General features: G+C 37.5%; 1 protein-coding gene across 1 annotated transcript in view; it reads left to right on the forward strand.

Annotated features, from left to right (window-relative positions):
- The first annotated feature begins 8821 nt into the window (after positions 1–8821).
- The window catches only part of COL15A1 (collagen type XV alpha 1 chain), a 120489-nt gene continuing 102327 nt past the window's right edge, over positions 8822–26983 (forward strand). Inside the window, exons 1-2 of the mRNA XM_021553386.3 lie at positions 8822–9023; positions 9137–9219. Coding sequence (XP_021409061.2) covers positions 9013–9023; positions 9137–9219 — 94 coding nt within the window. The 5' untranslated portion in view covers positions 8822–9012. The remainder of the gene's footprint in view (positions 9024–9136; positions 9220–26983) is intronic.

The following is a 26983-nucleotide window of genomic DNA, read 5'->3' on the forward strand; positions in this document are numbered from 1 at the left end:
AATTTTAACCTCTGCTGCCTTCTCTTGAACAGGCATTCCAGAGGTCTCACACAGAAAGTGATCGGGAGAAAAAAAAATCTTGATTGATAATGACAGGCTTGGCAGTATGGAAGGCAAAATTTACTGTATTTTGAGAAGATAGGGAGAGCAGTTCACAAAATTGCGTGAAAATAATCTGCCACTTGGAATGCATTTTCCAAAAATACATGGATGAAGCAGAAACAGACATACTTGGATAAAAGAATAGATGTGTTTAAAATTTGATGCTAAACTAAAGAGCTTTAAAGACAGTCATATACTGTCCTTAAAGTTCTTATACTGTCCTTAAAGTTCTTTGACAGATGAATATCTCAAATAACACTATTCTTATAGAAAAACAATCCCATCCTCTAAACTGTAAGGTGAAACTTAAGACATAAAATTGCCATTTTTGTTTAAATTGTGTTTTGATTTGAACATTTTTAAATGGCCCTTTAGTCTTAAGAATAGATAGCATGGGCTTTCTAAACATTTAAAAAAATCATTTGCCAGCAGAATGATTCAAAGATATTTGAAAATGTTTTGAGTATGAGTAGTTCTCCTAATCCCTACAAATTTCTTCCAATTTTAAGATAGTTGGACACCTTAATTTTCTCTAGCTAATGTAATGGCAGCTGAACTGTTGGATAAAGGAGATCTGAAGAGGGAAGTGAAATGTCTTTCAAATATCTTTGTGACACTACTATGGTGTCTTGGCAAATAAAGCTACTTCCCTGTAACATGGAAAGTGTTACTTTGAAAGTGAAATTTTGGGTTCATCAGAAATATGTTTTCTAGAGACAAATATGAATAGATCATCCTATCAGAAAATTTAATCATCATGTTAAAAGGACCACACACAGTAGCATTGACTGGCTTTTTTCCATTGACAGCTGATGAGAACTGCACCTGTTAAACTGCATGAGATCAAGAACTTCTACTCTGAACATCTATTATTTAGACATTTCATCTCAAAATGAGATGGGATTTTTTTCTGAATAGATCTTAGTTTAATTTATAACTTAGTTACACTTAATTTCATCTTTATATCCTGGATTTTGCTTACAATTTCTAAAAAGTCCAAATTCAATGTGAATGTATATTAGTGTAGAGGAAGAAGAAACAATCAGCACAAATATAGTATTTCCCCCAGTAAAGGATTCCAGATGTTGAGAGCTTGCTCTAAGACCTTGTCCCCATGGCTAAGACCAGAGTGAAACCACTAAGACAAGGACCCAGAGGTGTTGCAGCACGCTGTCAGGGCGTGCTGGGCGGCTGCGGCAGGAGCGTGACCGTCCTCCTGCGAGCTCTGCAATTCCCAGTTATCGGCCGGTCCAGTACAGGGACAGACAGCGATGACATGGGTCTGGGGGTAGAACAAGATGGATTTATTCCTGGACTCCCAAACGAGACTGGGGTGGGGGGTTGAACAGAAGTTTTTATACAGCAACTCAGAAGGAAGGTGAGGATGTGATAAGAGAGGAGTATAAGGTGGGGCAAATAGCTTATGAGTCTATCTATTGTAAATGCAGGCGAAACCAATGGGAAGAAATTATGATGTCTGACTCAATGCAGAAGGCTGAATGATTTCTTTATTACAACTATGCTAAAATACATTAATATACTATAAAAAAGGAAGATACTAAAACTACATACTACTTTCTCTAACACAACTCGTGACCCTCTCACAAGAGTCCAGCCACAGGTGGATTGGATTGGCCATCAGGCTCAAACAATCCTCACCAGAATCCAATCAAGCACTCACTCCAGGTAAACAATTCTCCAAATGCATTCCACATAGGAAAAACAAGGAGCAGAAATAGAAATTGTTTTCTCTTTCACTTCTCTCAATGAAAAATCCTGGGAGTGAGAGAAATGTGCTTGCCACGCCTATCAGGGAAAACAGGGGGGGAATAATACAAAGTAACAAATGGGGTGACGAGGGCAACAAGACAGACACAGAACTCTCTGGAGAAAGGGGTAGGGATAGGGAGGATTGACTTGGAAGGGAGGAGAACAGGGGGCAAACATGGATTCAAAGCAAAACACAACACAGAGGGACAATGAAAGGATGAGCATAACATCAGAAAAGGGTTAGAAGCTAAGAAAATTATTTCTGTTCAATTTTTAATGGTATTGTTACAATTACTGCATCTTTTCCTGTGTACTAGTACTCTAGCTACTTTATTCTTCATTCTCTTTCTGCCGTAATTAGATGAAGACTAATGGTTATCCCTCCGTTAGACTTTGAAAGATTACATTATATTAAAAATCCCAAAAGCACAGTGATGTTGCTTTGGTTACAGGCAAAATCTGTAGGTGTCCCTATTTATGTCTTGTTTTGTGCTTTTGCAACAACATCACCCCATGCCTTTCGCTAATCAGCCCTATCCACCCCACTCTCACAGGACTGCTGGTAATTGTCCCTCCATTGTCATTTCTAGTTTGAATCCTTGAGAGTCCACTCTATCCCACTGTCCATGACACTGGCCCAGATGCTGAACAGCTCCAGTCCCAGCATCGGCCCCTGAGGAATGATACTTGTCACTGGTCTCCACCTGGACATTGAACCACTGACCACATCTCTTCGAGTGTGATCATCCAGCCAATTCCTCATCCACTGGTCCGTCAAATCCATGTCCCTCCAGTTTAGAGACATGGACATTGTGCAGGACAGGGTCAGATGCTTTGCCCAAGTACAGGTAGATGATATCAGTTGCTCTTGATTTATCCTGTCCATGTTATTGTGATGATTTGCAAAGCAGAAATTTGAGAAAATAATCTAATGTGATTAAAGATTTGACATTTGCATCACCTTGTGATTGGCTTAAAAACTAGGATTTTACTTTTCTGAAAACCTTACTTCATATAAACCAGTGGGAAAAGAGGTTTGTTCCAGTATAGAAGAGCAGACTTTTTACAGGTGTATCTCAAGGCAGTGTCAAAAGTAATCACTAAGGTCACTCAGTGGGTCAAGCTCTATAAGTATTTTTACAAGGCAAATATTTGAGTCAAGTTAGCTTTCAAAGAAGGTGAGAGGGATTCTGGCAAAGGTTTTGCTTTCTGCCCCCTGTGACAGGCACACACGTGAGCATGTGTGTGGAGGAGAAAATGTTGCTTCAGCTCAGCTGCACATGGAGACAGACAGCAAAAGTGCTGCATAAAATTATTTCTGGGTTTATTCATATAAAAGGAATGTGTGACATTTAGCCTGAATGGAGCCTTTCAGTGTGATGCATGTACTTAATATGGTTAAGACTTCTTTTTTAAAATATGCTTTAAAGCTATGTACCCTTCTGCTCATGATAAATTAATTTAGTATACTAGTAGGATCAGTGTTGCCATGTACATGAGTTTAAATTACAAGAAGAACATCTATTTATGCTTGGTTTTAGAGCTGGTCCCACATGCTCTATTGAATAATTTCAATTACTTGAACAGTTTGTAAACACTGACTTAGTGTCTCATGTCAATACCAGAAACTTCACCAGAAAGAGTTCTGCCATTTCTGGAAATTACTTTTTTTTGTTTGGTTGGTTGGTTGTTTTTTTTGTTTGTTTGTTTGTTTGTTTTTTTTGGGGGGGGTATTTTTTGTTTGTTTTGGTTTTTGTTTTTTTTTTTGGGTGAGTGGGTGAGTCTGTTAAATAATTGGTTAATAGTTTCAATGGTTTTTCATTTTAGAATACAAACTCAGAAATGGATAGGGGCATACCGACACTTGCAAGTGCCATCAGAAATACTGAAATATCCTTTTTCATATTGCACAAGTCATATTTTGCCTGTAGGTTTCACAGATGCTTGCTTATAACAGAAGTATCACAGAGTTTTCCTTCTTCTTGTCATGCTGCCTGGTAAAAAACTGAGTCAGGGTTTGTAGAGGAGAAATATATATGCCTAAACATTTATTTTTGGTGTATTTTCTACCTAGTGTCAGATAACATACCAACTCTTCCCTTTCCTTCTGCTTCCTAACTGGCTTTGAGTCAGCTTTGTCCTCACCTCTCCTCAGCTTGTTATCCCAGGCTTTTCACTCAGTCTTACTCTGCTTTTTTTTTTTTCTGTATTATTCATCCACTTCTTTACTCACCTGTGTGCCCAACAGACCTTGCCTCTTCCTTTTCAAAAATCATCTCCCAATGTAAGTATTGATGGGAGATTCCTTCCTTTCTGGGATTTGTCCCTGATTCCTCTTTGCCTTCTTTGCAAATCAGCCCCAGATATGTGAAATATTAAGTATTTTTTTTTCCAATGCTTTTTATAGTACTGTGAGGGAGGGATAGAGCAGGCAGAAAATCAAATTAATTGAAATTAAGTACTAAAGAGCCAGAATTCTTTTGCTGTGTGACCTTAATCTGTCGGGTTTACTACAGTCTTGTCCTCAGGTACATAAATGTACACTCTTATTCCTTCATAAGTATATAATAAAATATGCATTTATAGACTTTTTTTTCCTAAAGTGCTTTGTTTAAAGGAGAAAAATGCAGATAAACAGATACTTAAGCATCTGTTATGCTTCTGAAAGTGTATTACCAAACCATTGTGAAATTAGCTGTTAAGCAGTGGATCATATTCAAAGCCAAAATGTCATTCAGAGTTTCTGGACAAATTGATACAGCCTGATGGATACAATTCATCATCTAAATGAGTACTCAGAATTATTGGCTTTTCAGAACGCCAAGGCACAAGAAATGAGTCTGTGAGTGATCAACTTGTTAAAAGAGAGGCAAAATGTCAGGAATATAGAGGCAGCCCTTCTAGTAGAGATATGTCACTACTGAAATACTCCAGATATTGTACTACCTGCCATATCATAGAACCACAGAGTGGTTTGGGTTGGAAGGGACCTTAAAGACCATCTCATTCCAAACCCCGGCCATGTGCAGGAACAACTCTCAGAGCTGCATCCAACCTGGCCTTGAACACTTCCAGGGATGAGGCATCCACAGCTTCTCTGGGCAGCCTGTCCCAGTGCCTCACTGCTCTCACAGTGAAGACTTTCTTTCTAGTATCTAAATGTACTGTCTGTCATTGTCCTGTCATTAAATGCACTTGTAGCCTCTCTCCTTCTTTTTTGCGAGATTAAGTGAGGGCAGGCCATTACATGAGTGGTGTGCAGTGAACTTTGCTGATGGGAGTTTTTTTTAAATAAGGATGGGACAGATGGTAAAAAATTCCAAATGGATCTTCTAAGAGGGAATAAGTGTAGAATTAAATGATAGGTTACATTAATTTCTACCATTTGTTATAAATTAATTCAGAGGGAGGAAAAATTACAACTGCACATAAAAATACCTGTAAAGTGCAAATTATTGAGCTTGTGAGAGTTCCATGAAGATGTCATCTTGGCTGCAGTCAAAAAAGCACATCAGTTGTCTTCCTCACCAGAAAAAGAAGAGACTACATTGCTATGTTGTGCTTACCACACTATGTCACTTGAGAAATCCTGGGGTTAAGTGCATTACATGCAGTTATTATTCTCTTGATTCTACCAGATATCAAAAGTCATGTCCTAGAACCCAGAAACTGTGGGAAAGACTAAAAAGATAGCTAGAGGTGTGTAATGGTTGCAGTACAAGAAACAACCAAGTAAGTTCATGCTTAGTGCAGAAAGAAGGCAAGTGGAAAGAGTGTATAAAAGAGGCTTCTTAAGTTGCAGAGGGCATGGAGAAAAAAGTGGTCACTGATTTGGTGACCCCTATTCAGTACAAGAACTCAGAGACATCAAAGAACATCAGCAGGACCTAAGCTGCAAACAAAGAAGCAGAGACTTCTTCATGAAATACACAACTGAGCCATGGACCTCCTTGCCAGAGAATATGGTAAATGCCAACTATTTGTACATGTTCAGGAGAAGTCTAAGCAAAAGATAAATCTTTTATTCTTTTCTAGTGCTGTTCTTAACTCACTCAGGCCTTGGTCCAGACTGCTTCTCTGAGACTAACTTTGCACAAGAATATTCCTATTCATCTTACATCCTACAATTAAAGAGGATAGAAATGTGCAGGATAGAAAAAGAAGTTTGTGTTATAATCAGCACGAAAGAAAAAAAACACCCTCTGATGAAAAATATAACAGCCAGACTGATTTATCAATAAACAGCTAAGAACTGCAACAGCAGAATTGTGGCCTGCCATTTAGTCTTAAGGAGTGTAATCAATTGATAGAGCTGAGGGAAGTAAACAAAACTTCTGACTGGAAAATGAAGATTTTTAGCAAGAAGGAAAACACCAGTTTAGTTGAAGACAGCTGGACGCAGTACTGAAGGAAATCAAAGATGTCCAAACTCAAAGGAGTCCTGCTGTGTTTGAAAAAGATGAGACAAACAGCAAGTTTAAAACTGAGTGGATGTGTACAAATGTCACTGTCCTGGTGGGGAGAAAGATATATATGGGTAGACAGACATCGAAAGCCTGTACTTCAGTAATTCTTTGGCCTACAAATAAGCACTAGACATGCAAGAAATCCCAGTGACCTACAGCAGTGGGGGTAATAAACTGTTTATATTCAGGGATTCCTCCACAGCCATCCATTCAAAACTAATGGACTGCAGAGGTTAAGAACATGCTCTGTCTTGTTTTCCTTTATCCAGTATTGGATAAAGATGTTGATATTGGCCAGATATCCAGGTTAAAATGTCCAGCAGAAACTAAAGGCACTGTCTGCAGCATTTCATGTAGATAATTTGCATGAATATCATATTACTTCTTTTGTTTCTATGGGTTTTCTATAATCCATGGAAAAATACATCCAATAATTAGGTCTTTGCTGTGTATACTGTAAAAATTAATTACAAGTTTTATAAATCTGGAGACTGTTTCTACATTTGTCTCTTAAATATGTTAGTCCACTGTAAGATACCAAGGCAGACATATGTTTTGGTCATACATACTGGATTAAAAACTCTATTGCAACAGGAAGGATTATGCAGGTAAGCCACTGACATTTTGTGGACAGAAAGTTCCTTTCCTGTCAAAGGAAGGAACTGAGTTAAAAAATAGTTCAACAGGACTAACAATGGCTCTTGGTAGCTATTGTTAAATATTAAACCTGAAAAAAAAAAGTAAAAATAAAAAAGGAAAAGTAAACTAGGCTTACATACATACATACTTACATATATAAATACATTTTCTATGAATGCTTAGATCTTCAGTATTTTCTCTTATGATAACATATATACAGTGTGCAAGATAAAGGTATAAAGTATGATTTGCCCAAATGTTACAAACACTCTTTCTGTAAGCAGTGTGGCTGGTGGTAACAATGGAAAAATTTCAGGGAGATAAAAAGCAAGAAGATGACAGCCTCAAATGGAAAAGGTGAATGATGAAACATTTTTTCAACACTGATACAGTACTATTTGCTGGAAACAGGGGGTTCTTGGTCCTCTGAAGAAGATAAAACTGTTTGTGTTTATATTAAGACACTTGATTAAAGATAATTTGATCTCTTCATTCCTTGTCATTATGGAGAAGGTGGCTAGCAAATAATACTGGTCTGCTGCTTAAAATTATTTTAAAAATATTAAAATTTATTAAAATAATACTGGTCTGCTGCTTAAAATTATTAAAAAATTATTAAAAAGTTAAAATTATATCTGGAGAGACCTGACCTGTTGTGGTTTCTAACCAAAAACAGGAATCTGGGGTAGAATCAAGACTCTAGATTTTAAAGATGGAACCTCTGTATTTCCTATTCAACAAAATGTAAATAAATAAACTAGCAATCAAAAAATGCCAACAACAGCAACAACAAAAAGACACTAAAATAACGCAGTAACAAACCTCCTCCAAAATAGCCAATTAAATAACACCACCCCCAAACTCAAACATTTTATTCAGAGTAAAATGAAATTTTTCCTGTTTTTGTTTATTGATTGGGATTTTTCTTTCATTACTGCAAAAAACTTTGCTCCTGTCTGTCTTCCACTTCCCATCCTAGGTAAATCCATTTTTAGTTTTGATTCTCCTAAGGTGTCTTCAGCCTAGATCTACCAAAAGCCCATTAGTTGATTTCCATAAGCAGAGCTTTCCAAGCTCTCTCCTCCCCAATCAGAAAGTGACAATTGCAGCCTTTGTTAAACGTCTGATGAATTAAAAATTGTTTGATTAATTTCAGGCATATCCTTGCAAAATTTCTCCTTGGGCAAGTGCTAGCTAGCTTTGAAGAACTACAAGTGGAAAAAAATGCTATTCATTGCATTAGGAGGGAGGAGTGAAGTAAGACTTTTAACGGAAACTATTAGAAATGCTCAGCCACAGGATCTCTATAGCAGACATGTGCAGCTGCTGAGGGAGAGACAGACTCTCAAACTAAGTGCAGGGTGTAAATCTCTGTAAATATGAGCATTAAACTTAGAGAGCTTCTCAGAGGAAATGGTGTACTTCAAAACGTCTCAAATATAAGTGACAAAATCTGTAAGACAGTGCAGGTGTGAATCCCAGGCATTTGTTGCCATTTAACTGCTGCTCTGTCCTGTTCATACCTTCAAATTTGCTTCTGATAAAATTTGGCTAAAATGGCAGGAAAAATTTCCATTCCATATATTAATTTGTATCACTGCCTGTGTCATGCTGGATAGAATGATGTTGGAGGTCATATTTTATTGGATAAGTGGAGGTTGTGAGCAGGCAGGAGGGAAAGCTGGAGAAGCTGTGCTGCTGGCTGTCAGGGTACACAGCAGTTAAAGACAGGGCTGGACAATGACAGTGCTGGGATGGTGTACAGCAGAAAGGAGTGTCCACCCATAAATACAGTAGGAAGTTTTTGGCATGGTCTGACAGGAAAGCCTACACGGAGTCAGATTTCAGAGCTGGAGCAGTGAATTGAAGTGAGTCACACAGAGAGCCTGAGTGCTGCCTTTGTTCCGCTTGTGTCTGAATGTTGGAGGTGAAACAGCAGGCTTCAGATTTTATTAAATTCTTATTTTCATAAACAAAAAACTCATGTGCTCTGCACTTTTTTCTTACTTACGTTCATTCCAGTGACTTTCAGAAAATGCTCTCGTGGTAAGAACTCTTGCTTCTAAATTTTATTTTTTTTTTCCCCCATGTGTTTCTGTGTTACACTCTTTGGTCTCGTTTTTCCCCTACCCCCCTTTTTATTGGCACACCTGCTCCAGGCATGCCTGGTGGACCTGGGACTTGTCGCTACTGCTCTTTGGCTTGTCAATCCATGCTGGTGCAGCAGCTCAGATCATAGAAGGTAAGGCTTCTCCAAATCATGTTTATAAATTTAGAGTAAGTGTGGATTTTAAGATTTGCTTCCCTAATATGGAAAGAGACTCTACCATTTCAGATCTTCATTTTATCTGCTGCTTACTGTTCATAATTTCATATAAGAAAGCTGCTGTGAGTTAGGAGCTTAAATTCCCATTCATTCCGGGTGAGGGTAAATAAATACATTGGTTCTCCAGCTCTAAGGCAGCCTATCATGACTGCTGTCTCAATATGCCTTCAGAGTGTAATAGTTAACAGAAAGTGCTTTAAAGAAATTCATAACACTGAATCTTTTTACAATTAGGATAGATAAATGTGTCACTGTGGGCATATCAGGAATGTGTCAGGCATGGTGTGAGTGCAAAGACATAGATGTGATGCTTGTTCCAGTGCATTGAGATTTCTCCTGGCAAGAGGATGAACAAATTAAGGTTTTCTAATCTCTTGAGTTACATGTTTCATTTTACCAGTCCAGTCTTCATGGACTTTCAATGAAAAGTCTTTTTGTAATTTCAGATCATATGTTCTTGTAACACAGCCAAATTCCTCAGTATCTCTGGAAAGTATAGCCTTACATTTAACTAGTGAGAGAGAACACTGATTTAAAAGTTTACATGTAATTTTGAGAAAATAGAAAAAGTTGCACATATTTTGCCATTAGGAATGGTGATATTTACACCAAAAAGTTTTTTTAACTACCTCGAAAAAATAGTTGGAATTTGTTATGCAAATGACCTTTAGATAACTGTGTGATAGGAGCATTAGAAAGTATTGATGGGAAGTAGATACCACACATGAAGACTTTAATGTTACTCAAGATTTGTTTTTGCCTTTTAATTGATACTGTCATAGATCACTGACACTTTGGCATCTAAAAGACAAAGCCCCAGGTAGTTATTTCAGTAGGAGGAAAAGCCACAGATTAGTTATCACTAAAAAATGCTATAGGTACAGAGGAGAAATGTGTAGTACTGTATATGTAATTAATTAAAGAAACAATCAGAAACCAGCTCTTAGAATTAAGAAATGTATATCTAAATGGTGACTGATATATAATATATTGTCTATCCACGGAAGGCAGATCCATTGCATCAGGTAAAAATGTTTTTCTTGAATGACAGTGCATGAGAGAGGTCTGGACAGGAGAGAACCAAATTCTGGCACACACACAAGCAAATAATCAGAAGATCACTAGAGCTGCAAGTAGAGTGACAAAAACTGCAAATACTTATTTGACACACAACTTCTTTTTTAGTGGATCTATGCTTGTTTCTATTACCTGAAGATCTGGGTTTTTTTATATCTTCTACCTGTGAAAGTCAGATCATATGTTAGAAGTGGGAAAGATAATCACTATTGTTTCTGGACAGTTTCTTCCTTTCTTGCTGCTGGAAGGACTCCTAACCCTACCATGAATGAAGATCAAGGTTATGGAAGTGTCCTAAGATCACTGGAGACTTAGACACTGCTATGGGAATATGTTCCTTCATGATTGTCTTGTCCTTATATTCCCTACTCATTCATCTGTTAATACAAAAGTTCCTTGTTCCCAAATGTTTACTGAATTTTTTCACATATGATTTTTAAGTGCTTGACATAATGGGGGTCTCATGCTCTCTATTACACAGCACCTTTTCCTAACACTTGGTTTAAATTATTTCATCTTTTGAAATTGGATCTTGAATACCAGAGACAGGAATAATACTCCTTTCCTTCTGGCTGTTAGAAATTCTACTTGTACCCTAAAAGAAGAGTTTCATACTTTAAATCTTTCAGTCTAAATATTGAGAAATAACCTCATTTTCCTTTCTCACAACTCCTTTCAGCAATAGAGTGCACAGAAATAAACTGTGTATTTAAAATGAAAATGCTTGGAGACATAGTGATGAATTGGCCCTCTGAATTAAGAGCCAAGTACATGCACTGCAAGGAAGTACCAGATAAGACAAATTCACAAACCTGAAAACAAAGCAGTTTTTAGGAAAAAAAAAAATTTAAACCCTCACAGTTTAGAAAAAATTGCCATATTTGCCTTCACCATCTTTGTCTTCTTGTTTTCCCCAGGGGAGCACTGAAATGTGGAGCAGGGTTGAGGGTGCTGAATAAAACAAAAGCCTCAGCAGATGTCCAGCAGAGGGCTTGAGTTTTTTCATGACTTCGTGAGATATACTAGAAAGACTAGTTAGAAGATTTTAGTTAGTTTCCTATCAGGAACGAAGTTTTGACCAAGTCTTGCTTCTCTTGAGGAAATTGTCTAGTTATGATTATTTCCTACATAGAAAATGGGCGGGGGCAAGGGGGAGGGGGGTGTGGTGTGGAAAGAATGATGGGAAGTTGTCATTCAGATGACAGTCTTTGAAATTGTTTGAGAACTTCTAGGCTCTAGTTTAACTTTTTAGTAAACCTGTTAGACGTTGAGTCTTTTCATTTAGAGGAAGTGTTGCTTTCATTTCCAAGTTCTAGAATTTCTGGCTATGATTTCATGGTAGAATAAAACAAAACATAAAAAAAAAAAAAAAAAGGAAGTATAGGAAAACTTTTATTTGAAGTAATGAACTACTAGTTGTAAAACAAATATTTAAAATTTTGAAATATTTAGTTCAGAACTTTAAAATTCAGTTGCATCATCTGAAAATTCATGAGATTTTTTTGGGTCATTACTTCAACAAAACTTGTAAGAAATAATGTGACCTTGCTTCAGAGTGAAACTGAACAGGAATTCTGAAATCTCAGCAGTTTCTCTGAGTTAGAATGATGAATTTTACTATCTCTGTTAAAAGGTTTTTGTCCATTTAACTGCAGCTAGTACTGCACATGTGCAAATAGGAAGGATTAAAATGCTTCCTTCCTCTTCACCCAAATATAGTGTTATTTGAACCATGGGGAGCTTTTTCAGTTTTTCTCTTGTGTTCACAAAAATTTTGCAAATACAGTACCCTATTCTTCTTGGGTTTGTGCAGGAGAACTAAGATATGTTGGTGTCTTAATGAATTACTTGATCACTTCTTTTTTGTTCAATTGATAATTAAGCATGTATGGTTCTGTTCATAAAAGCATGGTCTGTCTTATCTGGTACTGCCTGGCAGTGCATGTACTTGGCCCTTAATTATGCCTGATAATGTATCTTGATTTACACTAATTATCCTGGCTGCTTTTAGCATGTTTTGCTTCTTCAACAACAAATTAAGTTAGTGAACAGAAAGTACTCAGAGCACAGCCTTGAACGTGCTGGCGCCCAAACTGTGGACAGGCCTAAAATCAGGAAATCTCAATTCAAACCCTGTTGAAGTTGGAGTGATAGATTCTTCCCTATGACTTGCTCTAGCTCCTTGCAGAAGTGACATTTATTCTTCTTGGACATCTAGACAATTGTCAGTTTCTCAGTTCTTTACAGTCAAATCAATGCCTGAATTAAAAAAAATAATAATAAAATGTTTAAATGTGTGTGGTTCTGCGGTTTATGTTATGTTTATGAACTCTAAAAGAAGCTTTACCAATTTCTCATTGACATTTGGGTTTTATTATTAGCCAAGCTGAACAGCTCTTTCTTGGCCTAAGTAACATGCTTAGCAATAGTTTACATAAAGTAAATATTTGTCTCTTTCATTGGTCCTCTGTACACAGAAAGGCTGTCATGAGGTTGTTGACATACACTTTGCACTCCTGACCTGCTGCATTTAATGGAGGAATTGTGAACTATTGACTTTCATTGGCTGATGATCAGCTGGTGTGATTCTTACAAGCAGAGAATCAGAACCTCTCTTCACAGTGAACTGACATAATGAGTGTAAACAAACATGCCTATACATGTAAAATCTTGTTTCTACCAAGTAATTACTGTACGTGCTCTGGGTGTCAAATCTGTGCAATCACACGCGTGATGGGGATGGCTCAGCCCATTCTTTCCAAAGACAGGACATAATTACAGTGATAATAAAGCACAGTCCTCCTTAAAGAGAACTCAGATGGCATTACAATCCTCTTGTACCAGACTGAGCTTTTGGACATCATCAAACTGCAATTGAGTCTAAATTGAATGAGCCACTGTGATCCTTCAGGCACATCTTCAAGCTGTTACCAGCTGTTGTGCATGTTTTAATGTGGAGCTGAGCCTGATTTCATAGTTGACAAAAGGCCTTTCCATGCAGAACATAGTAATTTACAATACAAAATCAGTTTGTTTTAGTTGGGGTCATCTCTTTCTGAAGAGATTGATAACACCAGTAGAACAAGCCTGACTTAGAAAATTTGTTCCATTCTGTCACTTTTCTAAATGGATACTTTTTTGTGTAACACTCTCCACATGTTAATTCTCTTGGACAATAAACTACATGCTTCCTAAATGACTCTACCAGGCAACAGAAGACATTTTTTAGCTTTTTTATTTGAGGCCTCAGAAGAAGAAACCAGCTGGGGTAGATATAGTGTCTATATCCATAATATAATATGGATATCCATAATATAATATATAATGAATGTTTTCATTTCATCTCTGGAGGTGTCCTTGGGCATACTGGATGTCTGGAGTAAGCAGTTGTTTCCATGATCTTGACTAGAACTCAAAATCACATTTATGCTTGCATTTGCCACTTGCATTAAGATTTGAAGGATCATTTCAACAAAAAAGCATCAGAAGGAAAGATTTGACAGTATTACTTATGTTTGGTGTATTCAAAGGGTTCCAAAGAACATATTTCTTATTCTTTCCAAAGAACATATTTCTTATTCTAACATGTTAATTATGAGATCAAATGCTTGTTTTGGAGGATGTCTGTCCCTTTGGCTGTGATTTCTTCTCCTTTCCTTTGCTGTGTTAGCCATGGATCAGTTTGGTTTTTCTTGTAGTGGTGTCTCACATTCGACCAAATTCATGCAGTACCTTTGCCAATTTATGGACGTGTGTCTTGGCTAGAAAGACAGTAAATTTTACAGTTCAGTGAATTCTGATTGCTTTATTTAGGCTGTCATTAATATTAACTATTTAAGAGAGTATGTCTATTTATCATCATTAATTTTAAGTCCTCAAACAATCTTTTCCCATTTGACCAACCCACATGATTACAGCAGGTTCATAAAACAACAAAATCAAACAGCAATTTAGACTGTGGCTAATTCTCTTAATGAAACCTTCTCATCTCTAACAGCTCCTGCTCCCAAACTTAAAAATTCCTAAATGTTGCAGAGAGTCAAGTACAAGTAGAATTCTCCTAAAGAATGAATAAAATGAGCAAACCTTAGTTTTAATATATTTGCATATGAGCAGCATGAAATGACATATGTATTATTCAGGATACTTTCTGGTCAGAAAACCTTGGAAAAAGCAACTGGCAGAGCTGAATGTGTCCTGAAAGAGAATTGCAGTGTTTTAAATCATTTGTGGTTATCTTACAGCCCAGTCTGAGAAGAACTGGGGTCTGTACCAAGTTTTCCTGAAGGGTTCTGAGAAGAACTAGGGTTTTCTGGAGACACTCAAATGTGTTTTGTTCCAAACATTCAATTGCTGAAAGCCTAAATCTGGTAACAGTGATTCAGCAATGAGAGTTTAACATGAACTGTTCCATCATTCATGGTCTTTCCCTTCATCTTTAGTATAGAGGACAAAATATTAACAAGTAAGGGCTTCAGCCAGTTCATTCTGTATTTGGGAACCTTTTGGGTCTTATGATTCTGGGTCTACCTCCTCTGCTGCCACTGAATCCACTTCTTGATGTGAAGAGTTATTGCAGTAACTTGTAACTGCTCAGGTAGCATTAACTTCTTGTCCTATTTGTGACATTATCTTCCTCTGAACTGTGAAATCAGAGTTCCATACACAGACATGATGTCTGGCTCTGCTTCTCTGGAAAACTGAATATAGCTTTTGATTTTCTCTGTACTTTTTTGGTGGTTGGTGACCAAGAGGGCATTATAGCATCTGTCATTAATCATTGCAGTTTATAATCATTGCCCTTCTTACAAGTGATATACATAGCATAACTCAAGTAGAAAATAACCTACCTAGAAATAATTTTAATTTTGTCCTGCCTGCTAAAGAGTAAGTTGATGACTCTTGAGAAAAAAGAATAGTGCTCCAAGACATGCTTCAAACTTTCCTATAAGCTGGGGATATTTTGAATAGCTTGTAACTGGGGTTTGCTGAAAAACAGTTTCAGAACATAAACCTATGTGACATCCAAGCTCTGATTAATCTCTGGTGATATTTCATATAAGTACACTCAAGCAGTAAAATGAAACATATAAGAGTTGGAAACAGGGTCAGACAGCATAGCAAAAATATAGAGACATTGTCTGAGAGCATGGAAATGAGCTCAGGAAAGTAAAAAAATCATTTGGAATTAAATATATTATAGGAAGAGAAGAGCAACAAGAAAGGCTTTTACAGGTACACCAGCAGAAAAAAAAATATTAAGAGAAAATATGAATCTGCTGCAAAATTAAATGGGGCAATGAAGCCGGTGATTGAGCATGGAAACAAGCCAGGTACTCAATGCCTTCTTTGCATCACTTTTTACTGGTAAGGTTTCCCTCCAGGAGACTGTGCCCCTGAGCCCACTGGGAAATCTGAAGGCATGAATTCAACTCCTCTGTTGAGGCAGACTGAGGAAGGGATATTGAAATCAGTTGGATATCTGCAAGTTCACAAGACATCTTGAGATACATCCATGAGGGCTCATCAAACTGACTGATATCATTGAGATAGAACTTTGGAATTCAATCTTTGAAAGATTGTGGTGATCAGAAGATCCTATGAATGGAAAGAAATCCAGCGTCACTCCTATTTTCAAGAAGAGCAAGGAGCAGGAACTGGGGATCTGCAGGCTGAGCAGCGGACCTAAGTTCCTGGAAAGGTGTAGGAGCACATAATTGTGAAAGACATTCTAGTAAGGACAAGGTGATTAGGAGTAGTCAACACAAAAGTAGGAAGGGGAAAATCTTGCCTTGGAGCCTCATAGCCTTCGGCAGTGAAATAACCAGCTCAGTGTGTGAGGAAAAGACAGCTGATATTTGTGGTCTTGTGCAAGACTTTCAGTACTGTCTCCTGTAATATCCACGTAGATAAATTCTTGAAGTAAGGACAAGATGAGTGGGCAGTGATGCATATTACAACAGTCTGACCTACACGTGCTTGAAGGGGTGTAATCAGTGGTATGAAGTGCAGTTACTGGGTGCCAGTTACCGCTCCATTAGTGTACTACCCCGTGCTGCATACTGAGCCCAACACTCCTTAACATCTTTCATTCACAGCATGGATGATGTGATAGACTGAACCCTGAACATCTCAGGTAAAATCCGGTCCTATAATCAAGAGTGATTCCTTCAAAAATTTTACAACTTGAGTGCCATGGCTACTGGAGCCTGGGATAGCTCTTAGAACTCTGGTGCCACGCCAGAAGGGGGGAACTGCTGCAGTATGGGGATTTACCAGAGGCAGACTCTTTAGAGCCACTTGCTATAAGGTGCCAGACACAAGGCACAACAGGGATCAGGCAGAGGAGAAAGGAGGATGTGGATATTCTCAGTTCAGTCAGAGAGAAAATGGTGGCTTTCTAACCAGGCAGAAGCCTGGGAAACAGTTGGGAAAGAATGTAAATAATTCTTTATCTTTCTCGTTCACATTGTTTATAGTGAAGTTCTGCCACTAAGTGTCATTCACTGCACACTAATAGTGTGAGATGTTTTTACTCTGGGACCAATGGAATTGGTCTGGATGATGCTCTCTATAAAAGAGCGATGTATTTGAAATAAATCAGAGTTCTATTCTCAAGCCTTCTGAACTGGACTTCTTTCATACCATCCTGCCTCAACAGTGTCAGGTGGATGCTTCCCATCTTGAGGTGCCAGAAGCAAGAGCTTATTCCAAGTAAAGCAATCAGAAACAAAGAGCCCCAGGCACTCCTGTGCAAAGGGTTTTGTACAGATACAAGTCATGCAGTGAATACAAACAGCTAACCAACAGGGAATCCTCAGGGGAGGAGTGAGGGGATTACATCAAGTGTCTGGGGCCAGTTGGGGTAGGAGATTGGAGAGGATGGGCCACATGGGCCAATGGGGCTTTGAGGAGTATGGGCATTCCAAAGGGGTGTTGCAGACAGGAATTGGCCGGAGGTTTAAGTGGTAGAGAAGGTTCAGGAATCAAGGGCTGGGTTGCCTTGACAGGCAGGGAAAGAGCTGGAACAGCAGGCGGGGAATGGTGTGAGGGACGGCTTTGAGGGAGGGATAAACCCAGGGGTAAACCAACTCAGGGAGAACATGGGGGTACAACATAACAAACCACTTAACAAGGAATCAATAAAATAAATTTGAACTGCAACACTTGAGCTGTGAGTCATGCCCATGGGAAAAAACAGGCAACTAGAAAGAGCAGATCTGTTTGGGGTTGGAAAAGAACTGTGTAGCTTTTCTAAATTTATAATTTTCTCCTCTTTGAGAGTACCAAAGAAATGGAACCAGTGACAGTATGTATCAAGCCCTTTTTCCCCCACTGTTGAGCATATATGCTGTACCATGGTATGTTTGATATCTTAATTTGATAACAGCTGTCAAGCACACACTCCAGGTACAACATTTCTTGAACTATATTAATTTAGAGTTCTTGCTGCTTGTCTCTGTGTTTCTTTCTGTCCTACAGAAGATACCTGTCTCAACACTGTCACGTTGTATAAGAAGGTAAATCTTCAGATGTAGCTTGAGTAATTAATTAGGCATTAATGTGTATATGGTGGTCTACAAAGCAAACTGAGGGGAAAATTATGCAAAGCCGAAGGCTTTTCTAGGAATTTTCTCATTTTTGGAATTCCTAACACCAAAATAATCCATTGATCAGGAATCCTTCTTGCCAGTGCTTTGGCTGCCTCAGAGAGGGAGGTGTGAGGGAGCAGTGTCTCCCCACAGAAAGGATTTTTACTTCTGCCAGCCTGCTTTGGTTAGCTAATGGATCAACTTAATACACTACATCACTTCTGTGAATGTGATACTTTTTTATTTGCAGAGGGCCAAAGTCTTAGCTTTTCTTGGTCTTCAACTTTCCGAAGCCTGTTCCATCTGTTTCAACACTCTGCCAAACTAGCACAGCTCTTGACTTGGTAAGGTGGAACCACTCATCCGTAATGAATGCTCCACAGTAGTGCTGCCATTTTATGGTGCTTGTGGGTGTGGGTATGCATGACTTGAACCCTTTCATGCTTTTCATAGTTAAAAACAAGCAAACATTTCATCCTGCTCAGGCTAGCCATGAATGTGGTTTAACCCTCATGGTTTGATTTTTTTTTAGTTTCTGTCTTTAGTTTCTTTCACATGCAATTACAGGAAAGGTATAAAACACATACTAGTTTTGAAAGTTTTCTCAGCTGAAAAAATCTGGCTCTTGATCAAAATAACCTATTAGTTATTGTAGTGCAATGGTATTAATGTAAACACACTTACCTGAAAGAGTCTTAGTTTTCTGTTCTATAACATATACCTCCATTTGTTTTTAACAAATAATACTTGAATGAACTCAAAGTACTGCTTAAGGTGCAGTTTTTGTTTGTTTTTTTTTTTAATTATAATCAAGGCTTTGATTCTACCTGTATTTTTGTTGGGTTTTTTGTATGTTGGGTTTTCAGGGGGTTTTGGGGGTGTATGCTTTTTTTTCTGATGCACTTAAAGTGAAACTTAAATCTACCACAAGATGCAAATCTGACAAATAAGTATCACATTGCAACATCCTGGTCCAGAGATATGATGAGTTGGGGAGTGGGAGTGGTGTTCAGTGCAAGTGTAAACATTCATAAAATTTCAAAGATGCTTTCTCAGTGGAAAAATAAACAAACCACTGATGACCTGAAGTATTGTAGCTTCTTTTTTACACTTCTCTTACAGAATTTCAAAAGGCAAGATGGAATTGTAGCAACTCTGTTACTGCTTTGCCCACATGAGCTTTGGCTTGTTCAACAAAGAAGTTTTCATTAAAAAAAGGAAGTGGGGATAAAACTGCTGCTCCAACTAGGATTTAATGCAGACACTTCCAAGTATTTACAGTATGAGTGTTACATGAATACTTGCTTACAAGCCCTCTGATACACTGAAGCTACTCATATCTTAAGTGTCTTATGCCAAGACATATTGTTTCCAGACACATTTCAGAATTTCCATAAAGAGCATTCAAAAGATGTTACTGTCTCATTTAGCTCCTATACAGTCAGCAAAACAATAGTAAATACATGATTTTTGATACAAATGCCTGAAACCACTATGGGGAAAGCAAGACTATCTACATGAATACCTTGTCTTGTCCTCTGTTCTGTGTGTAACTACAATACCATAGCCATACATTGAAGTATTTTGGAAATATTAACTATCCCTATGTGTGTGATATGTTTATCTGATATGAACAAAAGGTTTTCCTGTGTCTGAACACTTAGCTCTGCTGGGTTTTCTTCATGGATCTCTAAACCTAGATCAGTGTAACATAAACAACGCAGGCTGAAATCATGAAGGAAAATTCATGTGGAACAATCTGTTAGAATGGCACCATCATCAAAGTGGTTGACAGGTGGTGTTTATTTACTTACTGAGGAGGCTGTGACAACTCTGTGTCTCCAACTTCTTTCGACCTTTCCAGTTTTGATTCACAGTATGTAGAAAGAGCAAACTTTGCATTTTGAAACTAGAAGAGGCAGGGAGACACTCAGCCCTTGTCTCCACATCCTCTTGCATCTGCACAAGGATTAGAGAAGAACTTGGTCATAATGCCTTTAACTGTCCTGAAGTACAAGTGGATCAGTTTGACAGGCTTCAGATGGGTCTCTACCTCTGTAATGGACATGAAACAAAGAGTTCTCAACCTACAGTTTACTTAAAATACATCTCATAAGTAGTAGGGATTACCTAAAAATTGAGGGTCAAATTCACATTATCTGTGGGTTTCCCAAACTGCACCTGTCTTGCTGCAGTTTAGAAACTTAAGGCATTCTTCATCTGGAGATGAAACTTTCTGTTAAGCAACTAGAATAGCCTGCAGTGTACAGCATTTATTTTTGACACCCTCTGTCTCTCTCTCTCTCTCTCTTTATTGGTATATCACCATTTTGTCAGCTGCTCCTGTTCAATATTCTATTATTTTTGACTTGTAGATGTCTAGGTGTCTCTCTTAACAACTTCAGCCATCCTGTACCTCAAGAAGTTTCCAGAGCATAAGAATAAGTGGCACCCAATAGATGCAACAAAGGAAAATTTGATTGAACAGGTGGGGACAAAAATCTTTACCATGACAGCAGTTAAGTTCTGGAAGAAGTTGGTGAGAGGGTTTGTGGAATCTCCATTCTAAACTTAACTAGATAGGGCTCTTGGCAACATTATTCTTCAGGATAGCCCTACATTAACCATCAGATTGGATTAATTATTTTGCAGGGCTCTTCTAAATTACTTTTTCCTGTGAGTTTTAAAAAATTAACTTACAGTTGGGTTTTGCATAATTAATTTGTTTCTGAGCTTCATTCTCAGTAATGTGATCGCAGAAAAGGGCAGCCAAAGATGAGGAGAGTGAATATGGAAAGTGAATATAGTTAATACTAAAAGACTTGGTTTGTGTTTGGCTGTCTTAATCCCTTGCTGTTTGTGAGCCTTATTAGAGTAATCAGAGAGCTGATAGGCTGTTAATACTTATACCCAATATTTGTATGGAATCAAATTACCCTTTTCCACTTTATATGCTTGTCTAAAGATAGATCAAAGGACATACTTTTTCATTTTCCATTTTTCACTTTATCCTTTTTCTTTTTTTTCCTTTTCTCTTTTCCCTTCCCTTTTTCTCCATTTTTATTTCTCCATTTCCTTATTTCTCCTCCCTTTCAATTTCCACTTCTGTTTCTCATTTTGTTTTGTTTTGATGTTCTGTAAAATGCTTTTGGGAAAATAATCTTGGAGCAGAACATAGAATTGTGTTACTGTAACCTTATGATTTCTCATCTTTCCTCATGGTCCTGATAATCATAAGGCTCTTTAACAATGCTCTTGTCCTCCCTTTGCAAGAGAGTAGAGGTGAAAGATTTTCAAAATTTATGTGCCTTCTTGCTCTCTGACCTTTCAGGGGCCATTGGTCAGGCAGAATACACTGACCACAAACTCTGTGGTCCATCCTTCTCTGAAGCTGTTTGAACTCAGTCTCAGTGACTTAAGGGACAAACTTCAGCTGTTTGGGACAGAGGCAGACTGTACCTCTGCATTAACACAAGCAAACCTGTTATTGTTGTGACTGTGATGGCATTTGCTCCTGAATTATTATCCTTCTACTATTGCACTAAATAAACTCTGAGTATAAAAAGGGAAGTCTCTGATTTCAATAAGTACTTCTCAAGCCAAAACAGACCTGAGTATGGACAGTGTCTAAAGACAGAAAATGAAAAGCTGTCATATTAACTATATGACTAGTAAGATCAGTATAGTACATAGGACCAATTGCATTTTATTGATGTCTTGTTTACATACATTTTCATTTCTGCAATACAGAAGAGTATGGAGGAGAATTTCTCCTCTGTCTAACTCCAAGACCTAATTTGTTACCTGGAGTTAGTTATTTTAAACAACTATCCTATTTTATCTGATAGGCTTGCCTCAAATTTTAAAAAAAATTTAGATCCAGAAGACTGTCCTAAATAGTCCAGTGTCCTAAAATATCACTGAATCTCTGAGCTAAGCTGTGATTTATTGTTCTGATTCTGTGCTATTCCTGCTATATGCATGTCACAGAAAATAGCATTCTGATTTAGGGTAATCACTGAACATTATGGAGGGTTTTTGCTCACAGTATTAATGGATATTTTAAACTTAAAACCAATGAGTCCTTACTACAATTGGTGCTTTATTTAGCTCTTAGAAGCTAATCTCAGCCCTGTAGGATCAAGGCTTGAATAAACAAAAAAGAGTATGCTGCAAGATCAAGAAAACAAACACATATTTCTTCCCTTAGAGGACAAAATTCATAAAATGCTGTAAAACCTTGCTCAGTTTGTACTATCATTTTCCACGCTGCTTTCTCCTAATTTTAACTCAGAAACAAATACATGTGTTCTTCTCTAACTGGAAATCATTCTGCTGGAAGAGATTTGGGTCTGGATTAGTTGTCATATAAATCACTAATAAATTTTTAATGTCTGTTTCTCATTATATAAAGTTTTACAGACATGTTATATTACAAAGAATTAGTTGGCAGAATTCTGTCTTTGAAGAGTAAAAATTACTGCACTTAAAAATTCTTTGGGTCTTATTAATCTGATTACAAATTGCATGTTTCTCCAGATACAAAATTTTGACACTCTAGTACATAAATGTATTTTTTCATTCATATTTTTTCTTCATTTTGAAGCCATGTCATGAATATACATATGCTCTAAATATGTACTTGGGATGATGTTACTGTAGTTTTCATTTTCTTGATAGCAGGTGTAGACTGTCAGAGAGCACCAAAGGCAGGCAGGTCAGGGCGCAGGAAGCCCAACCACTGAACAAGTGACCTTACCAGCAAGGACACAGCTCCACAGAAGGAAAGAAAAATGATCAGAGTATGTTTGTTGATGGCAGCCAAGTTCAGCCAAGAGTCTGTATCATTGCATAAGTCCACAGTGATGAGGAAGCCAGAAAGTCAAGCCAGGAATACAAGTTTTTGGGTAAAGCTCTGGGTCTGAGTCAGCAGGACTCACGGCTGGCTAGATAGGGACTAGCCAGCAACGACATAACACAAGGACAGTCCAAATGCAAGATCCTCAGTTTAAAGGCAACTGCCAAAAAATGGAATGAGGGAAAGCCCTGCTGTGGCTTCTTTGAGCTGTTTGTACAGGGAATGTTAAATGCATGAGACTTCCACTGTCACATAGCAATGAAGTTTCTGTCCCTGCTCTGGAAGCGAACCTCTTTGTTACTGAATGGTCTTCAGACTTTAACTTCTAGTGGAGAGCAATGTCTTGGTTTCCTGTCTGGACACAGAATTAAAAAGGTCCTCCTGGCTTTTACTACAGCTGACGTGATTGCATACTGAATGGTGTCTAAAATCGTCTGAGAGAGAACCGTAGTTACACTGCAGGATCTTCTGATGCAGACTTTCACTTCAGGATGTTCCCTTATTAATCTGTGCCCATAATGAGCCTTTGTTGTAGAGAAGCAATGGTGCCAGCAGTAATTCTTATCAGATGGAAGGAAATTGCAGAATGGTGCGAATCTAAGCCCTAAGAGATGGTCTTATGCAATATCCCTGAAGCATTTTGAACTTTGTACTGTTTGAACTTTGTCTCACCTGGGGTATGGAAGAAGGTTTGAGAGGATTTGTGGTGCAGGGCAGAGCCCCACAGTAGCACAGGCATTGTTCAAATTGGAGATTGAAAAGCTTGGAGATGTCGCTATGCAAAACGCCCTCTTTTTCACAGACAGAACTTACTCTGTCACTGATGATGATGAGGATTATATGAAATCTTTATGGGTCCTGGGATTCCCTGCCCCATCATACTTTTACAGGTCTATTTATGCTTACACACTGAGAAAAAATATGCCTATTTGCCAAAGCAGAGAATCAGATATTTCCCAAATGTGCAATGCAATTTTAAATATGAAATTTAATAATTAATGTGGTAACTAATATAATATCTTCCAACAAGAAAATCTAGAGAAACCTGTGTGCAGCTCATAATGATTTTGGGGTACCATTGCTTACCCTTGATATTTTGCCCAGAGAAAACCATGTTGCCTTCTTATTAACAATAATTTACTTTTAGTTTTGCTGCCTTGTGTCTGTTGTTTTAATATGGCCAGCAGAAGAAATTTGAGAGATGTAATGGCACATGCTCCTTGAGAACCTCCTTTCTTGGCAGATAAGGAATAAAAAGGTGGTTTGAAATTTTCTTTATCTGACAAAACCTGGTGGCGTTGTAACTGCAAAACCTGAAGTATTTCAGATATCAGTTTTGTCTGTGTTCATGGTGTCTTTTTTTCATGCCAAGGGTATGACTAAATCCATTGTAACTCTCATTTATTAAACTGTACCTTAGGAATAGCATATGGGAATGGCCACATTGTTCAGAGATAAATTGCTATTTATAACTGCATCCAGCCTGCTCTTTCTCTATATTAAAGCTTTTCATGCTACAGCCAATTGTTCAAACATACAGTTCTGTGTACGTAGAACACTGACATTTTGAAGTCTGGATCATTTCAAAAGAAACTGTTCTCTGCTTTCTGAACTCTGTATTGTTAACTGGATTTTTTTTCCCCTGATTATTTTGAATTTCAGTCAAGTGAAAGCAGTTTTGCAGTAGTTGAATGTAGCTCTTCTCCAGAAAAGTTAATTGCAATGTGTTGTATAGAGAAAGTAATTTTATTTTCTTAAGCATTTCTGTAACACCTCTGACCCCTGGCCATAAACCAGCACATTTGTGAGAGGAAGTGCTCCATGTACCCAGAGTGAAGATACACAAGTCTGATGCAGAGGGCAGTCACTGATCTACAGAGATTAATGAGGGAAAACTGCCTTTGGGTATCTGTCAACTTCTAAAAATTTTTGGTTGCAGCAGATGGTCTCTGGTTGCCACTAAAGGAAATGAACATTAATTTGAATGAACTAGATGCTAAAATTCATGCAAGATCAAGATTTTTTTTAAAAGGACTTTTATTTTTAAACAAGGACTTTTTAAAAAGTCCTTGGATTTTATTTACCTCTTTTACCTCTTTATTTACCTCTTTTACCTCTAAGGATTTTATTTACCGCTTTTACTTCCACTGTAATCCCAATTTGGTCTAATTGCTGCTGGATATATCCTTGCATTTGAAACTGTGTCAAGGCCAAAAGAAACCTGCTGTGATTAAACATAATAAAGGGTTTAACTTGTACCTTTGCCTTCCTTAAAAAGGTTTATGCTTTCCTCACTTAAAGGTTTCACTACAGAAGAACTGCAGAAGTGAGGTTAAGGTGCTGAAACTTCTTTCTATAGATTGAATTTTAGATAAAGTCAACATTTGCTTTTCTTAGGCATTTTTGATAATCTTAAAAATGTCAATAGCAATAATAATTTGTGTTTCTTGTTAATGTAAAGTGATAAATTGACATTTTCTCAACAATTTTGCCCAATTTATTTTGTAATACATGAAATGTTACTAACCCTTGGAAGTGTGTTCCATCATCTCCCAGTAAATCTATTATACCAGAGAGTTCAACTCCTAACACTGTGTCAGCCACAAAATGGGGATTTCTGTATTATGGAAGTGTCCTGAAGCCTTGAACTTGAGATATCCACTTGAATTGAAAAAATCAGTTATAATTTTATGCTTGATTTTACATAGTATGCCAGACCCACTTAAAGAAGCATGTTTGTATTTTGGCAGAAGTTCATTGGCACTCACATGCTTTCTAAAAATCTTTAATCAGTAGGGTTTTTAAAAAACTCACTTCATTATGAAAATCCTTCTCAGAATAATTAGGAAAAAGAAATCAGAGCTATGGACCTGGAGTAGTCTATGTGGTATTTACTGTGGGAGACGAAAATTGAGGCCGGCTGGATGCTGAAATGAATACAAAAGCAGTGGAAAACTGGAGCCAGAGGGGCTCCAGTCTTTGCTGCTTTCTGCAAGCTTGGATCCTAAACCAGCACATGGTATGATAAAGCCAAAGTAGCATCATGAAGACCCAGCACTCCCTTGAAAACAGAAACTGACAGAGAAAAGAGTAAGGGCAGATGGGATTTACTGAATGTTGCCAATTTTCTTTCCAGCTTTGCCAGTTAGTGACTGTGATATGATCAAACTGTTGCAATCTATGTCTAATGAGTGGTTCAGCTGTGTTTGAGCTGAAAATGTTCAGTGGACACTGGAATGGTGTTGACAAAATTTGTCAAGACACTTTGGAAAATGGCTTCATTGCACAGCAATTAGTGGTTGTCCAGTATAATGATGAGTGCTTTATAAAAATTGCTATTAATTCCACAGATTAATATGGATGCCCTGCTGTATCAAACACATACAAATTTTTGAACACAGGCAATGTTTTCTTAAATGGCTGGGAACCTTACAAAAACTGTTAAGACGAAAAAGGATTTTCATAAAATATATAAATCAGAGAAAGCATTTTCAACCATCTATATGGAGGGACTGTGAACTTGTTGCTAAATTTTGTTTTCAGAAGTTCTGATAAAAGTTTGATCCTTGAGGAAGAAAGGAGAAAAAATTGTCTTAAATGAAAAATTTTATAAATATTAGAGACTAATTTTATTTGACCAGTCTTGAATTTTTGCATTTCTATTATCTGCAATGAAAAATGATCTCATTAAATTTGCCAAGTAACTGATTCCTTGTGTTTTATTAATAATAAGCATAAATGTAACCAAAAGTCTGTCAAATGTCATTATCTGTCTCCCTTAGTATATTGGAAGTGTGAAATAACTGGAAGAATTAAGAGCCAATTTGTCTTTCTACATTATGTAAAAAGTTCTACAAACAATTTTAACTGCATTCAAATGAGATAAATGTGCCATGTACTGGTACTTCAAATTACATATCTCATATCCAAGACTTGCTTGGAATAATATTTTGCAATGTTTTCAGAAAGATTCTGCAGGATTTCTGGGAGTTGCTAGTTTAAGGGTAAATATTTATTTCTGTGATGTTTGTCTCATTTGTATCATTTTCTTCCTCCACATTCACCACATTCACCATGTGGTTTCTTTAATCCTGTTTCAAGGATTAAAACATTTACAGTTTTTAAAAATTATTTGCTTGGTCATCCGCTCATT

This window comes from Lonchura striata, chromosome 1, assembly GCF_046129695.1.
Source record: "Lonchura striata isolate bLonStr1 chromosome 1, bLonStr1.mat, whole genome shotgun sequence".
Classification (NCBI taxonomy): domain Eukaryota; kingdom Metazoa; phylum Chordata; class Aves; order Passeriformes; family Estrildidae; genus Lonchura; species Lonchura striata.